The 15593-nt window shown below is 29.7% G+C and overlaps 2 protein-coding genes across 2 annotated transcripts; both read left to right on the top strand.

Annotated features, from left to right (window-relative positions):
- Positions 1-1774: 1774 nt before the first annotated feature.
- On the top strand, positions 1775-5084 carry LOC123293736 (zinc finger protein 177-like). Its single transcript, XM_044874638.1, has 5 exons — positions 1775-1835; positions 2228-2348; positions 2435-2630; positions 4644-4880; positions 4943-5084. Exons 2-4 carry the CDS (start codon positions 2242-2244, stop codon positions 4812-4814), a joined length of 474 nt encoding a protein of 157 aa, XP_044730573.1. The 5' UTR covers positions 1775-1835; positions 2228-2241; the 3' UTR covers positions 4815-4880; positions 4943-5084.
- A 4518-nt stretch (positions 5085-9602) lies between these two features.
- On the top strand, positions 9603-15593 carry LOC123292852 (odorant receptor 4-like). Its single transcript, XM_044873565.1, has 7 exons — positions 9603-9849; positions 11127-11296; positions 11657-11778; positions 14033-14132; positions 14190-14294; positions 15214-15369; positions 15519-15593. The coding sequence occupies exons 1-7, from the start codon at positions 9603-9605 to the stop codon at positions 15591-15593; spliced, it is 975 nt and encodes a 324-aa protein (XP_044729500.1).

A 15593-nucleotide genomic window follows, 5' to 3' on the forward strand; every position in this document is an offset into this window, starting at 1 on the left:
GAGATTGCTTATTTTTGGGTATGTTGTACTTCTGGATGTAGTACAATAGCTGAAGCGTAAAATTTGTTTGTTATAAGCAGTTCAGTTTGTATCAACAGAAGCCGTTTTGAGTATTAACTTTTTATCGAATATTACTACAAAAAAACAACCCGAAAACAATTTCAGTTGGTTGGTTTTTACTTATATTGTGAATTTGATCGTTTTGAAAACTAAGTTAATTCCACTGCTAGAATCTATTACTTATCTTATTAAATTTTCTTGTCTAGATGATTTTGAAGATGAAGACGAACCTCTTTCAAAACGTATTTCAACTAAAATAGAAGGTAATTTATTTTACTTTTCATGTTTCTTAAATTCGGTCGTCGAAGTTTCAATGAAATATAAAAAAAATATTGATCAAAAACACCATTGTTCTTAAGCTTTTTATCATATATAATAAATATTTATTTATTTATTTATCTAGATCAGGGCTTCTTAAACTTTTGTAATTCACGACCCCATTTATGATTGCGAGTTTCTTGACGACCCCATACAAATATAAAAGAAAAATAAATTAATATGTTTTGATGATTTATTTATTGGGTAACAATATACATATACATATGAAAATATATAAGTTTAGAATTCGTTTTGAAACATCTAAAATTAAAAATTGCACAAAAAATTATAAAATAGTATTTATTATAGTTTCAAAAATAAAAATGGATTCTGACCGTCTTAATTCTCTCAAATATATTCAAGTAGTTGCATGGTAAGTATTAAATAAAAGTATAAGTTAAAAATTTAATGAGATGGATGTGCCTGTTTTTTATTGCTGGGCGTAAGACCTCTTCAACATTTTTTATCGCTGTACGATATTGGGATTTAATATGGGTTAAAGCTGTTTCTTTAGCAATAATACCTAGAAATTTTGTTGATAATTATTTCTCGGGATTATTTCGGCTTTTAGAGATTGACAAAAATAAATTTATATTTTTTATTAATTCCAATAATATTTCATAATTCATAGTAAATGTTATTCAAGTTATAATAATACTCTTAATAGAAATGCAGGTACAAACAATCTTTCCGAACTAGAAGATTTTATGTTATATTTATCTACGATAATTGTTATTTTATCTTTATAACAATAATTTTACAAGTTAAAAAACATTTTCTGTTTAATTGTATTTTTACCTCTCGCGACCCCAGAATTTTGCTACGCGACCCCAATTGGGGTCGCGACCCATAGTTTAAGAAGCCCTGATCTAGATGATTTCGAAGCTGATTATAAACCTCTTGCAAAACGTAGAACATCAAAAATAACAGGTAATTGTCTCCAATTTCAACATAAAAACAAGTGAAAACAAACAATTGACTGAGTTAATTGTTGAAATTCCATGCATAGACAGTGTTCTTTGGTGGTTCTTTGTCACGTTTAATGAGAATTTCATTTACTTGCCTATTTTTATTGTTTTCCAGCGTTTCCATAATAAAAATGCAATAATTTTCTACGCAGGACACAAATATATTTTAGTTTTTTCATTTTTTGTTTAAATTTTGAATAACTAATCCATTCATCTTTTATAAAATTTAATAATTCTGAAGTTTATTATTTTCTAGATAGGACGGAAGCGGAACCTTTAAATATTATTAATAATAATAAAAAAACTAAAGGTAATTTTAATTTTTGAGAAATAAGAGAAAAACAGCATGATAAGTTTTATAATTTATAGGAATAGGAGATAAGAAATTTTCAAAAAAAGAAAAAAAAGTTCATGAAACAATTGAAAATAATATAGCAGTAGTTTCACAAGAAAATCGACTTCAAAATAAAGAGAGTAAAGACGTTGGAGGTAAATATATAAATAATTTAATGAAACTTGGTATAAAAGATAATTTTTATATATGTAATTATTTTTTGGGTCATAATTACTTTGAAAAATTCGCAGATATGAAAATATGGTCTGGAACGACAAGTGTCTGAGATATTCCCCGGGATATTAGCATAAGATTTTTGTAGATATCTCAGAAACTATTCGGCCAATCGCCAAAGATATTTTTGGGCCAAAATTACTCCGGAAAATTATTTTATCCTAATTGAAGACAAACAATTTTCTCTTTTTTGCAATTTTCTTAACAATTGCCGTTAATTCTTGAGATATCGCCTAAAGTCGCATAAGTTAAGCTTTTATTTCGGAACAGGTTATATTTTTCACTTTAGTAAGATAATATTTTTGATTTCTAGAACGTAAAAAGGTTATGTGCGAAAAATGTGGTAAATATTACACCAGTCCTGCGGATTTGCGTCGTCATATTCACACACATAGTGGAGAGAGACCATACATATGTGATCTATGCCCTAAAGTGTATGTATTGATAAATCCGCCATCTGTTAACATTAGGTTTGATAATATTAATTGATTGATATAATTAAAACACAATTTAATTTTAGGTTTAAGTGTACAAGTGGATTACGTAAACATAAATTACATGGACATGCTGGTATAAAACCTTACCAATGTACAATGTGTGGAATGAAACATGCTTCAAAATGGGATTTGAATCGACATGTTATATCACATTCCGATGAATTAAATCATGAATGTAAATTTTGTTCGAAAAAATTCAAAACCAAATACAGTCTAAGGGTAAATTTTTTTGAAAGCATAAATTATACAGGACATGAAAATTTTAAAAATCTTACTTTCTTAAGGTAGTTCCTCCGCGACCGTCCAGTCAAAAAGTTTTGGACTAATACTATCATTCAGTGCATTAGCTGTGCTATGACTATTATACATATACCATATATTATTTTCAAAAGACTGTAGTTCCTCACTACTGATTCTAGTATACATATAAACACACACACTATGACATATGCCTTTAACATTAGTCTTCATATCTTTTCCACAAAAATCATCGCTAAAACGAGTTATTTATTTAAGTTTTTTATCGAAACTATATGGTAAATAATTTTTATTTTTATTTATATATTTTCTAAATATAGTATTCTACATTATATTAGTTTTTCATAGAGATGGTGGACGTCATTCATTGGTAAATAAATATAATATTTGTAAATTTGTGTATTTTTATACACTTCTCCCATGTACACGTACAAATTGCGTCACTTTTAATTGCTAATATCTCATGTATGGCATGGTAAATCATCTTGTAATTTTAACAGCAAGTGTATTATGAATTAAATATTTTATATTCTGAGTTTTGAGAAATTCTTGGAATATCACTTTCGTGTAGGTACTACCTTAAGTAGTGATATTAAAGTTTAGACATATCCAGTATACCGCGGTTTGGGTTAAATCGAAGTCCAAGATAATTTTAATGATAGATATGGGGGGAGGCCACAGAAATTCTTCAGTTATTTCTTTATCCAACATTATCCTCTAGAATTATATGCGGAGTGGCCATCGTTTTAAATTTTAGAAGTGAAGTCAATAGACCTTTTCATTTTAAAAAGTGATTATCTTTTGTTTCGGACAGTTTGTCAAAAAACTAATGTGATAAAATGAATAACAAATATCTTGTATCTTTGTCCAACTTATTACTGCCTGTTCGAAACAATAATGAATCGTAATTGAAATGATAAGGTCTATCATTTCACTAATATAGTAATCACTTTTGTAAAATTAAATATATCCATTCATTATTATTGATAAATGTTTCCTACAAGGTTATATCTTTATTAATAAAGGTTGTTAGCGTTTACTAACTTTAACATTATATCCGAAAAATTTTAGTGTTTTTGATTTGACTATTTAGTACATGGACATACTCTTATGCTTCCTAGTCGATCCTAGCGGAGAAAGCAAAATTGTCGTTTATTAACTACTCCCGATTCCGAAATATCAATTCTTATCCTATTATTGCAAACGTCCCTTTCACCTGAGCCTCCGTAATTTACCGAATCAAAGAATGGTTACGACAAGCCCATTTTGATTGCTATGTATAACCACAGCTCGGCCATTCGACTGTACTCGTCTGAAACTTACAAGAGCACAGTTGAAAAGGGTGATGGGACTCTTGACAGGACACTGTCGATTGAACTATCACATTCATAACATGGGGATCTCTAATAATCCCACTTGTAGAGTCTATATGGAGGATGGCGAAACCTCCATACATGTTATTTGCACCTGTAGAAATTTGTATGGCGTCAGATTTAGAATGTTCGGATTCGAAACCTTGGATCCATCAACCTTGGGAGATCCAGAATCCTATAGCTGTATCCATTGTGGTCGTGTATAACTTACCCGCGAGTTCTTCACAAACGTACAAACTCCACCGTAGCCGTAGCTAAATTAAATTGATTAAAATCAAATGCTCAAAGAGGTCAAGGACCGCAGCTACTTAGTGCAACTAACGTGCGTATTTCGTTTTAAATATATTTTGGTTTTAAAAATCGTTGGGTTTTATAGATACACGGCAACAAACACGTGGGGTTAAAGTACGTTTAAAAACCGAATATGAAAAAATACGTTTATAATATTTGTTTTAAATTATTTAAATTTATAATGGACATGTTCTTAATGTTCCAATTGATATAGATGATACCAAATATATATGGATTAATTGCATAGTTTTTCTAAAATAGCACCAACAGTTCAATCCTTATAGTACTAATATAAATGATCATATTTCAGTTACATTTACGTCAACATACTGGTGAACGACCGTATGCATGTTTAGAATGTAATATGCATTTTGTACGTGGCACAAATTATAAAGTACATTTAAAAAGGCGACATCGTTTATTAAATATATCAATTACAAATCGACATCAATATCCATTCCCACCTGAAGATAATAGTTAATAAATCATTAATTTCAATGGATTGATTAATTATGCAATTTATAATTATTGCTTCCCAGGGCTAAAGGTAAGTTGTATATAATTTTATTCAAATTATAAATAATTTTAACAAAATATAAATTTGTGTAGGTCTTATGAAACATATTTTATGGCTCTGGATATTGCTCCGGAAGAAAATGAATGGTATAAAATAACTGAACAAAAATTGTGGTTTTGCGAAAAGACATGTAGCAAACTTTATTATTTATCCGATTTGTTTGAAAATTATTTTCGGTCGATTTCTTGGAATTAAGTTTACGGTTTTTCATTACTGTTTTATTGATTTATTATTTTTAACATTATTAGTACTCAAAGGGTCTAAGGTTAATAATTATTAGCATTGAGCCTAGTGAAATTTTTATCCCATGAAGTATTATATTAAGTTATTGTTTGAAATTTTGATGAAAATCGGATATAAACTTGCAGCAATTTTGCCAGTATATACTGTATATGTACTTAAGTTAGTTTGGACGTAAACCGTCTTTTTTTTAAGAATTTGAAACTAAAATCTGAAAAATCGATTTTAAAAATGCCTCAAAAAACGAATACTTAATAAAATGATTAATTAGGAAAATTTAGAAGTGAAAATATTTTTTTTATCGATTTTTTGGAAAGACAAACAATAAACAATTTATAAATAAGCAGTTTTGTGTGTGTAAGTTTTTGTATACTTACACTACGTCTAAGTATTATGTAACGTAACATGACTCTTGTCACAAATAGTGCACGTGACGAACTTGACTATAATAACCAAACTACCTTAAGATGTTATGCGCTAATATAACTGCCAGTATATATTTTATAAGTACTTAAAATGAGTATGTGCTAATTAATTAGCTGAGTTTTATATTGAAATTAAATTTATAAAAATATATTTTTTATAGACGTTAAGTAAGTGTTTTTTTATTCCTCTATTTGAATTTTAGAACCTTATTATGATTGAATTATCGAAAAAAAAAGGATATAAGTGGAATAATATATTTTATGTTCAACTAGCTTTCCTATGATTTTTTGAGAATAGGTTCTAAATACCAGAGCGGCCTAAGCTGCTATCTTTAGTCACATAAAGATGGATAATTCATCATTTTGATGGAATCGTTTATGTATTAATCTCCGAAAAAAATGATTTGATCAATCAAAAACCAGGATTTATATACCTTTCCCAATTCGATCGTAACGTAGATAGATAGATCTGAGATGAACGTCTTCGTTTTTATACCATGTATATATGAAATATACATAGTATATTAAGTTTCGTCCCAAGTTTGTAACGCTTAAAAATATTGATGCTACGAAAAAAATTTTGGCATATGTGTTCATAGAATCGCCTAATTAATCCATTTCCGGTTGTCCGTCCGTCCGTCCGTCCGTCCGTCCGTCCGTCCGTCTGTGGACACGATAACTCAAAAACGAAAAAATATATCGAGCTGAAATTTTTACAGCGTACTCAGGACGTAAAACGTGAGGTCAAGTTCGTAAATGAGCATCATAGGTCAATTGGGTCTTGGGTCTTGTAAACCGTTACAGATAGAACAAAAGTTTAAATGTAAAAAATGTTCCTTATAAAAAAATAAAAAACTTTTGTTTGAAACATTTTTTTGTAAACATCACTGTTTACCCACGAGGGCGTTAATTAAGTGCAAATTTTATAGTATGTATTAATATAGGAATATCAGTTGTGTGTGTGTCTATTTAAAAGTGAATATCTTTTGTTATTTACGTGACGTCAAAAAAACAAACGATTGCGCATCAACACTGTCTATACATGGTATTTCAACAATTAACTCAGTCAATTGTTTGTTTTCACTTGTTTTTCTTAAATTTTTGTGAATGTTTTTACAAACAACGGCTATTCCGGTTTTGACAATTCACTCCATTGCCTCCTACCCCCACTTCCCTGCGAGTGGGAGGTGATGGTATTTTCATAGAAATAGGCACCAATATATATCATATACGATATTTTTAATCTCGATATTCGATATTTATTTTCGAATATCAAAATTTGTATCTAATTCTATATTTTTTAAGAGCTTTGTATAAATACGTCGCATGTATCCGACCGCGAACTGCTCCGATCGCCGGTACTTTTAGATACTTAACTAAAAGTCTTTTGGAGTAAAATATCGATATTAAGCTTTACTCAAAATTTATTCCCATATGATACATATTATACAGAGTTTCCAAAAAGTTTCGGTACCTTCTCTGATCTTAACAACTAAGAACTTTAAGCAAAAATGGTCCAAAAAAATTTTAGCTTTGAATTTGGTAATCCAATGCCAGTTTTCCACTAAGCGGGCAGTTGAGTTTTTGTTGAAAAACAAAACTGAAACTGTAATGGCCATAACATTGCAAGACTTCAAAAGTTTCTGTTTTGTTTTTGTTTGTCCATTTAGTGGAAAACCGGCATAAAAATCAAATCATATTTAAAACTGATAAGAGATAAAGAAAAACTTTAAATTAGAAAGTTTTTCCTTAAACAAAATTTTTATAAGGAAAACTTTCTGATTTCATATTTTTCTTTATCTCCTACTTTAGTTTTCTACATTAGAAGGAGACTCAATACTTTTTGAAAGCCTTGTATAAACACATAGTAGAGACGATAGACGGTTGTTGATAAATAATTTAAGACAATGAATATAAACGATTCAAATACTTATAAAAAGGAATTAATCTTTGATCGTACTATTTTATTTATTTTCTTTTGAATTATTTAGCAAATAAGAAACATTTTATCCATCATTTATTAAATTAAATAACGTGCAACTATATTTCATTGAAAATGTTATAAAATTCTTATTTCAATTATTTATTCATTTTAAATAAGTGCAATGATTTGGTGTGTAGCTCAACCAAACAATACCTACATTTTTTTCCTGCGAGTAACGTCACGAAGTTTTATACTAGATGTCCTTATTCTTTGGAAATAAAGGATTTTAAATATAAAATTTTGATTAAGTAAACTGTTTTAGATATTCTACAACAAAAATGATAGGTACACTTGGTAAAACTTGAGTTACTGGGTTTATTCAACTCATGCCGTCGAATTTTCCGGATAGAGCTTCTTGACAATCTATCACAAACCTTGATCTGTACATCTTTGAGGCTTTGTATTTCATTATAGCTTGGCCATTTGATTAATTTATGGCAAGTGGTCTGATACTTCTATTCTATAAATTTCGATATCTCTTTTATTGTGTAAATTTCTACAAATATAATCATTCATCGATCTATGCGATTATCGAACATTTCTGAGTTGGTGCTTACGTTAGTACTCGAAAAAATTAAAGAGGCATCGTATAGACATACTAATTTCAGCCTCCTAATCTATTCTCGCAATATAGCCCAAAATCGGGTGAACATCGAAAATGTAGCAATTTGCATATGGTTTCTTGAGTCTAGTACTCATCCCGTTTCGGCCGACTGTGATAAAAAAAACAGTTTCTTTACCTGAGTCAAAGGGAAGTAATGCACGGAGAGTAGAACAGGCCAACAATTTTTTATGGTTTCTCACATACTCCATGGTGGAAAAAAATAAAGTCTGAGAAATTCTAAAAAAAGTCTTAGGAACTCTGAAAAAGTATTAGGTACTCCGAATAACTGTTTAAAATAACATTTCTCAATGTTTTTGGACTGATTAATTCAGAGTTATCCAAACTTATTAAGTCTGGATTAGACAGTCCAAAAACGTTGAGATATTCAGAGTTCCTAAGACTTTTTCAGATTTTCTAGGACTTGCAAAGACTTATTCTTTCCTCAAATATTTTTTCACCAGGGCTACAATAGTTTGCTTAACGATAGTATGGAAAGTAACGTAAGTTAATGTTAATGTTACTATTTCAGTGTCAATCGTGACACTGAGTTATTGCCAATTTAGAGTGAGAGTGTGATGCGAAAGGTGCTTCACCTCAGCTATTTTTGACGAGTATACTCGGCGAGGATACTTTAGTAGAGTGTGGATCACGAGTTTCAATCATTAAGCTGTGTAAATAAATGTTTGTGTACAGAGCCCTAATCAGCACATACTTGTGTATGTGTGCTCGAATTTTCGAATACGTATAAAAAGTATGATACCTACATTTGATACATGACTCGTTTGCACGAATTCTTAAACATGAATCCTACAAGTGAGAAAATAAAAAAACCATATTTATCATTAAATTATAAGCTTCTAACCTTAGGAGGAATTAAACATCCTAATACTAACAAATTTGTAGTAAAAAAATGTTTTCAGTTTTATACAATTATCACTGTTGTAACCGTTTTCTTTAGTTACACTGTAGCCGAAATAATAGGTAAGATTCACCAATTTATTTTTATTGTAGCAAACAATTAGCAGCCGGCTCATACTGTCAGGATTGATGTCAAAAATAACACTTGACTGCGTCAATGATGAAAACATAAAAGTGCTGATTTCATTTGAATAGTCTTGGATTACAAACAGTTGTGACCCACAATCCAAAAACTATCAAATGAAATCACGACTTTGATTTTATCTTCTATTTCATGATTGTTTTCACTTTTTACGTAGTGGGACTTTAGTTTTTAACTTTTATTTTACTAAAATTTATCATATTTTAGATCCGGCGTATACTTAACGTCAATGCTAATATGTAATTTTTAGAATTTCTCAAAAAGTTTATTTTATTTAAGAAGGAATTCGTTTAGATTACATAGCTTCTGAGTGATAACTTTATACTTATTGATTCGGATTGATGTCACATCTTATATTATGACGTAAAATATTCTAGGAATGGCCCGACATTTAGACGATATACGTGTATTTACAAAATTAATGGGATTTACTTTATCTCATGTTATGGGCGCCTTCAAAATATGGATCTGGTATTCAAAAAGTAAAGAAATTAATGAAACAGTTCACTTAATTGAAGATAGTGAAATATTTAAATATGAAACTACTAAAACATTTGAAACGGACACGATTACAATGGCAGCCATAAAAAAAAGTCGTTTTGTTACTTGGGTTGATTTTATTTTAGGTATTACAAGCACAGCCTAACAAATTTTATTTGTCTTCTAACATTTCAGTATAGAAATAAAGAGCGACATTCAACCGATTAATGCAATTCACTACTAGTAACTACGAAAAAGCATTAAAATTAGACCAGTTTCAAAACACTGAAGATTAAGAATTTATCGCTTTCACTAAATGGAATGATATTATATGTTATCAAATGATATTATAATTTATCAAATATTACCAAATATTAATACTCCAAAAGTTCACTTTCAAACATTTATTATAACTACGAAATGTAAATAGGAGCCATTATTTGTTATGTCGCAGCCAACTAATTTTATTAGCCGTTCAATTAAGCAAGGGACGTTCAACTAGAGACCAAAACTATATTGTAGCCATTCGATCAAACAGCTAAGCAAATGATTTGCCTTTGTGTAACGTTTAAAAACTTGCTTAGTCAAGTCATTTAAATTAAGTCACACTTTGTACCACCTGGGGCTGAAGCACACTGTCAATATGGCGTGAGAAAATAACATTATTGTTAGTTTTTCTTACAGTTTGATTGCGTTTACGCAAAATAAAAAGTACAACGGAAGAGTGTAGTGACAAAGAATTGGAACTAAGTATGGTCCTATTAAAAACTGTTTTTCGCGGCAAGAGTTGAAGTACTTAGATACAAACTATATTATGACGAAATTTCAGAAAGTCCAATTTCTTTGAGAGAGGCTGTGGAAAGTCAGTCACCTTTCGGTGGCCAGGAATTCTAAAAATGTAATTGTAGATTGTAGAATCATTATCCCAATAATATTATGTGTTTGTTTTAAAAACAAAGTTCTTTCCGAATCCAAATGCCATAGTAGTTTAACTTGCGTTAGCAAATAATTGTTTAATTATATATGTACACTGAGTTACACTATATGATCTCAGTATTACCAAATAACAATATGTTATATTTTAAATTACGCAAATACACAATTTTTTATATCAGATATTTTATTATTCAATTTTTGTCGAATAGTCACTCTATTCCATGAATAGCCTAATCATCAGCGAGCCAGTTCATTAAATATTTTAAACGCTTTGGTTGAATATCATTCAGGCCGCTAATTGAATGGTGCCGTTTAGTCAAAAGACTAGACTGTTAACTGAGCGGCTAATTTAGCTAGTTGGATGCGACATATATATTACGGAGCAATTCCTCTGTTTTTTCTACATTTAAAGCTTCCGAATGTCTCGAAAAGATCAGCATCGTTAAAATATTTTTAAAAAGGTAAAAATATGAATTTTAACTTGTAGGAACTGCATTACCAATAAACGCTTCTATAATTGCTTGGCGGACACCTGCTTTTGAATATGTGAATCCATCAACAAATACTACATTACAATTACGAACGTTACCATATGATACTTGGTTTCCTTTTGAAGCACGAACAATGCCATATTATCCAATTGCATTCTTCTATCAGGTTTATTGCGTGTTTATTTTTGCAACGGATATCACAACTTTAGACACTCTGTACACCAGTTTGATTATACATACTACAAATAAAATAAAAATATTAAAGATGGCAGTTATCAGTTTACGAGATCGTTTAAATGTTAGGTATCAAAAATTATATGCTGGTTAGGGAATAAAATGTTCACGCCTCTAATATCCAAGACAGTCTTTTCTATACCATCCAAAAAAGGTCAGTCCGTGTAAGTCCAAAACCAAAGTTGGATAACACGTAGTATATCTTTAAACACACACAAAGTTATTGAACGTTTTGGGTTCTGCTACTATCCAGAAGTTTTTGAACATTACGGGCGTGGACTTTTTGTTTTAGGCAGTTTGTACCCCTCCCGATTTCCATTGTAGGTCTGATCACTTATACGATTCACCTGAAGTTGAACAGAAAATGACAGAGGGTTTGAAGAAATGTATAATACATCATCAAACAGTTATCGAGTAAGTAATCGTAAAAATGCGTCCAATTATGATTTATTTAAAGCGACACGACTTCACGAAGTTTTGCTACTAAAATTATTCTTGAAATTCACTGTTTGAACTTAACTTGCTACGTTATGCATTTTGTTAAAATATATCCCCTTAAGGACCCACAATAAAAATATTTAGCTAGATTATAAAATTATTAATTAGCTAGACCGGTTTCGATTGCTTTGGCAATCCTCTTCAGTAGCATTAAACCTCTTAAAATTAAAAAGTCTTAAAATTAAAAAATATTTACAAATCCGAAAAAAGAACCGCATCAATCTGAAACAAATAATAATAAAATATTACCCTTAAAATTAAAATAAAATTATTTACCCGATTATAATAATAATAAATCTTTATGTTACACCCTCTAAAATAATGTAACTGCCTGCTTTCACCTAAAACACAATAAAATATTAAGTTTTAATCCTAAGATAGGATTATCGTTATGAAAATATCAGAAAACTAAGGGATTAAGCCTGAAAATAAAATGTAAGATAAGAAACGTTGTAAATATAAAATAAAAAACACAGAAATAAAAATAAAGAGAAAATTAGATTACCAACAAAATAAACATTTTAATCCTCGGTATACCTAAAACAGAATAAATAATTAGAATTTAGAAAAACCTGCAACAAACCAAAATAAAATTAAATGAAAATAAGCAAATTAAAAACAAAAATTAAAAAATAAAAATAGAATTAATTAAAGAACAATAGAAAAAGTATTACCAAATGAAGTAAAATGGTGTACCTAAAACAGAAGAAAGTATTAATTAGCGTACCTAAAACAGAAGAAATTATTAATTAGCGTACCTAAAACAGAAGAAATTATTAATTAGTGTACCTAAAACAGAAGATATTATTAATTAGCGTACCTAAAACAGAAGAAATTATTAATTAGTGTACCTAAAACAGAAGAAATTATTAGTTAGTGTACCTAAAACAGAATAAAATATAAAATAAATAAAAAAATGAAAGTGAGCAAAATTATAAAAATACAAGAAAATAAGTTGAAAAAATAAAAAATTTTACCAAATGACAAACTGAAACAAACAAAAAATCAAATTAAGTAAAAATGATAAGCAAAAATAAAAAATAAAAATTAAATCAAAAAATAATAATAGGAAAGATAAATAAAAAAGATGAAAAATAGCATAAAATATCAATTCTCGAGACAACACAAATGAAACAGGTAACTCAAAGAAACCCTGCCCAAATTGTGTTGTTTTTCGATCACCATTCAAATAAAACAGGTAAAAAGTGTACACCACAAGTATAATTAAGCAATAAACTTAATCGTCACATGTACTCTAGTTAACTGTTTTAGGTACACTAATTAATAATTTCTTCTGTTTTAGGTACGCTAATTAATAATTTCTTCTGTTTTAGGTACACTAATTAATAATTTCTTCTGTTTTAGGTACGCTAATTAATAATTTCTTCTGTTTTAGGTACGCTAATTAATACTTTCTTCTGTTTTAGGTACACCATTTTACTTCATTTGGTAATACTTTTTCTATTGTTCTTTAATTAATTCTATTTTTATTTTTTAATTTTTGTTTTTAATTTGCTTATTTTCATTTAATTTTATTTTGGTTTGTTGCAGGTTTTTCTAAATTCTAATTATTTATTCTGTTTTAGGTATACCGAGGATTAAAATGTTTATTTTGTTGGTAATCTAATTTTCTCTTTATTTTTATTTCTGTGTTTTTTATTTTATATTTACAACGTTTCTTATCTTACATTTTATTTTCAGGCTTAATCCCTTAGTTTTCTGATATTTTCATAACGATAATCCTATCTTAGGATTAAAACTTAATATTTTATTGTGTTTTAGGTGAAAGCAGGCAGTTACATTATTTTAGAGGGTGTAACATAAAGATTTATTATTATTATAATCGGGTAAATAATTTTATTTTAATTTTAAGGGTAATATTTTATTATTATTTGTTTCAGATTGATGCGGTTCTTTTTTCGGATTTGTAAATATTTTTTAATTTTAAGACTTTTTAATTTTAAGAGGTTTAATGCTACTGAAGAGGATTGCCAAAGCAATCGAAACCGGTCTAGCTAATTAATAATTTTATAATCTAGCTAAATATTTTTATTGTGGGTCCTTAAGGGGATATATTTTAACAAAATGCATAATACAGCCCACAGAAATGCTCATCTTAATTTGAATAATTGCTACGTTATATTAAATTTTATAGATTTACTGATTTTAGAATGACAAAATCTGTGGATAATATTATACGGTTTTTATTGTTCGGACAATTTTTTGCATCCATGTTCATTTTATGTACAAGTTTACTATCCTTATCCATTGTAAGTTGTCAATTGTAAATTAACACTTCACGCCATGATTCCATTAAAATTTTGTAGAATAAAGTCGGTAGTATGCCATTTGTGAATGAGGTCTCATATTTATTGGCTGTGTTATTTCAATTATTTGTATATTGTTGGTTTGGTAATGGAATTACGGAACAGGTAAGTCAATTAATACTGTTTACATGACTTTTTATTGTTAGTGCTTAAATTATATTTACCAAACCTATTCGTCAGACTGATCTGGGTAGCGGGCCTCTCCAGTATTAAAAGAAATGAAACAGCGAATTCGTTGACACGGGAGGCGACGTTTCAAACGCTCTTTTTACCTGAGCCTGTCATTCCCATAGCAAGATGTTCCGTAATTTACCGAATCAAGGAATGGTTATGACAAGCCCATCTTGATAAATGGGACTTTGAGCAGAGTATGTGCGTATAACCAGAGCCAGAACATTCGACTGTGCTCGTCTGAAACTTAGTAGAGACCAATTGAGAAAGGTGGTGGGAATCTTGACAGGAGACATTGTCAATTGAACTACCACCTTCATAACATGGGGTCCGAAACCTTGAATTCAACAATCCTGAGAGAGATCCCGACGATGAAGTTGTGGACTTTCTACGTAGCGTCTACCCTCGGCAGAATCCTATAGCTTCATCTGGTTACAAAAGCATCTCTTATCCGAAGACGTCTCGCTTTTGAGTGGCAGGTAGTTCTCAAGAAGGGCACAGAGGACCCCTTAGTCTAGGTGCTAGGTACCCATTTGAGGTAACCCTCTTATGTTTTATTAATATCATTATTATTACCAAAACTAATTTTTTTTTCTAAAACGCACTGTATTTATTAACCCCCGAACTAAAAAAAAAAAGAGGTGTTATAAGTTTAACCACTATCTGTGTGTGTCTGTCTGTATGCCTCTCTGTGGAGCCGCAGCGCCTAAACGGATGAACCGATTTTTATTTTTTTGTTTCGTATGAAAGGTAATTTAATGGAGAGTGCTCTTAGTTATGTTTAGGGTTCTGTACCCGAAAAATTTGTCGGGGATTTTTAAAATTTTGTAAATTTCACTTGTTACTTTTGCAGAGTTCGAGTGTGCTACAAGCATTATACGAATGTAATTGGTTTTCATCACCAACCAGTTTTAAACGATCACTATTAATTATGATGAATCGTACACAGCGTCCGTTACGATTGAATATTGGAATATTTGCACCATTGACAATACAAACTTATGTTACGGTAGGAAAATAAATCTATACGTACGATAATAATAAAATTTAATGAGTGACAATTTAAAACATTCCTAAATTTTTTCCAGAACATCTAGCTTACTAAGAATTTTGTAATTCCGAACACATGCAATTAATTCAATAATTAAATTTTTTTAGGTACTTCGAGGTTCATACTCATATTTTGCTGTATTAAAACAAACTAATTTACCTCAAGCGAATGTGGATGAGTAA

Source organism: Chrysoperla carnea, chromosome 2 (assembly GCF_905475395.1).
Source record: "Chrysoperla carnea chromosome 2, inChrCarn1.1, whole genome shotgun sequence".
NCBI lineage: Eukaryota > Metazoa > Arthropoda > Insecta > Neuroptera > Chrysopidae > Chrysoperla > Chrysoperla carnea.

Excerpts from the sequence above, each read along its gene's own strand:
- LOC123293736 (XM_044874638.1), top strand. The coding sequence starts at position 2,242 with ATGTGCGAAAAATGTGGTAAATATTACACCAGTCCTGCGGATTTGCGT. Across the intron at positions 2,349-2,434 it reads TGTGATCTATGCCCTAAAGT|GTTTAAGTGTACAAGTGGAT; the intron begins GTATGTATTGAT and ends ATTTAATTTTAG. Across the intron at positions 2,631-4,643 it reads AAACCAAATACAGTCTAAGG|TTACATTTACGTCAACATAC; the intron begins GTAAATTTTTTT and ends ATCATATTTCAG.
- LOC123292852 (XM_044873565.1), top strand. The coding sequence starts at position 9,603 with ATGGCCCGACATTTAGACGATATACGTGTATTTACAAAATTAATGGGA. Across the intron at positions 9,850-11,126 it reads TTGGGTTGATTTTATTTTAG|GAACTGCATTACCAATAAAC; the intron begins GTATTACAAGCA and ends TTTAACTTGTAG. Across the intron at positions 11,779-14,032 it reads CATCATCAAACAGTTATCGA|AATGACAAAATCTGTGGATA; the intron begins GTAAGTAATCGT and ends TACTGATTTTAG.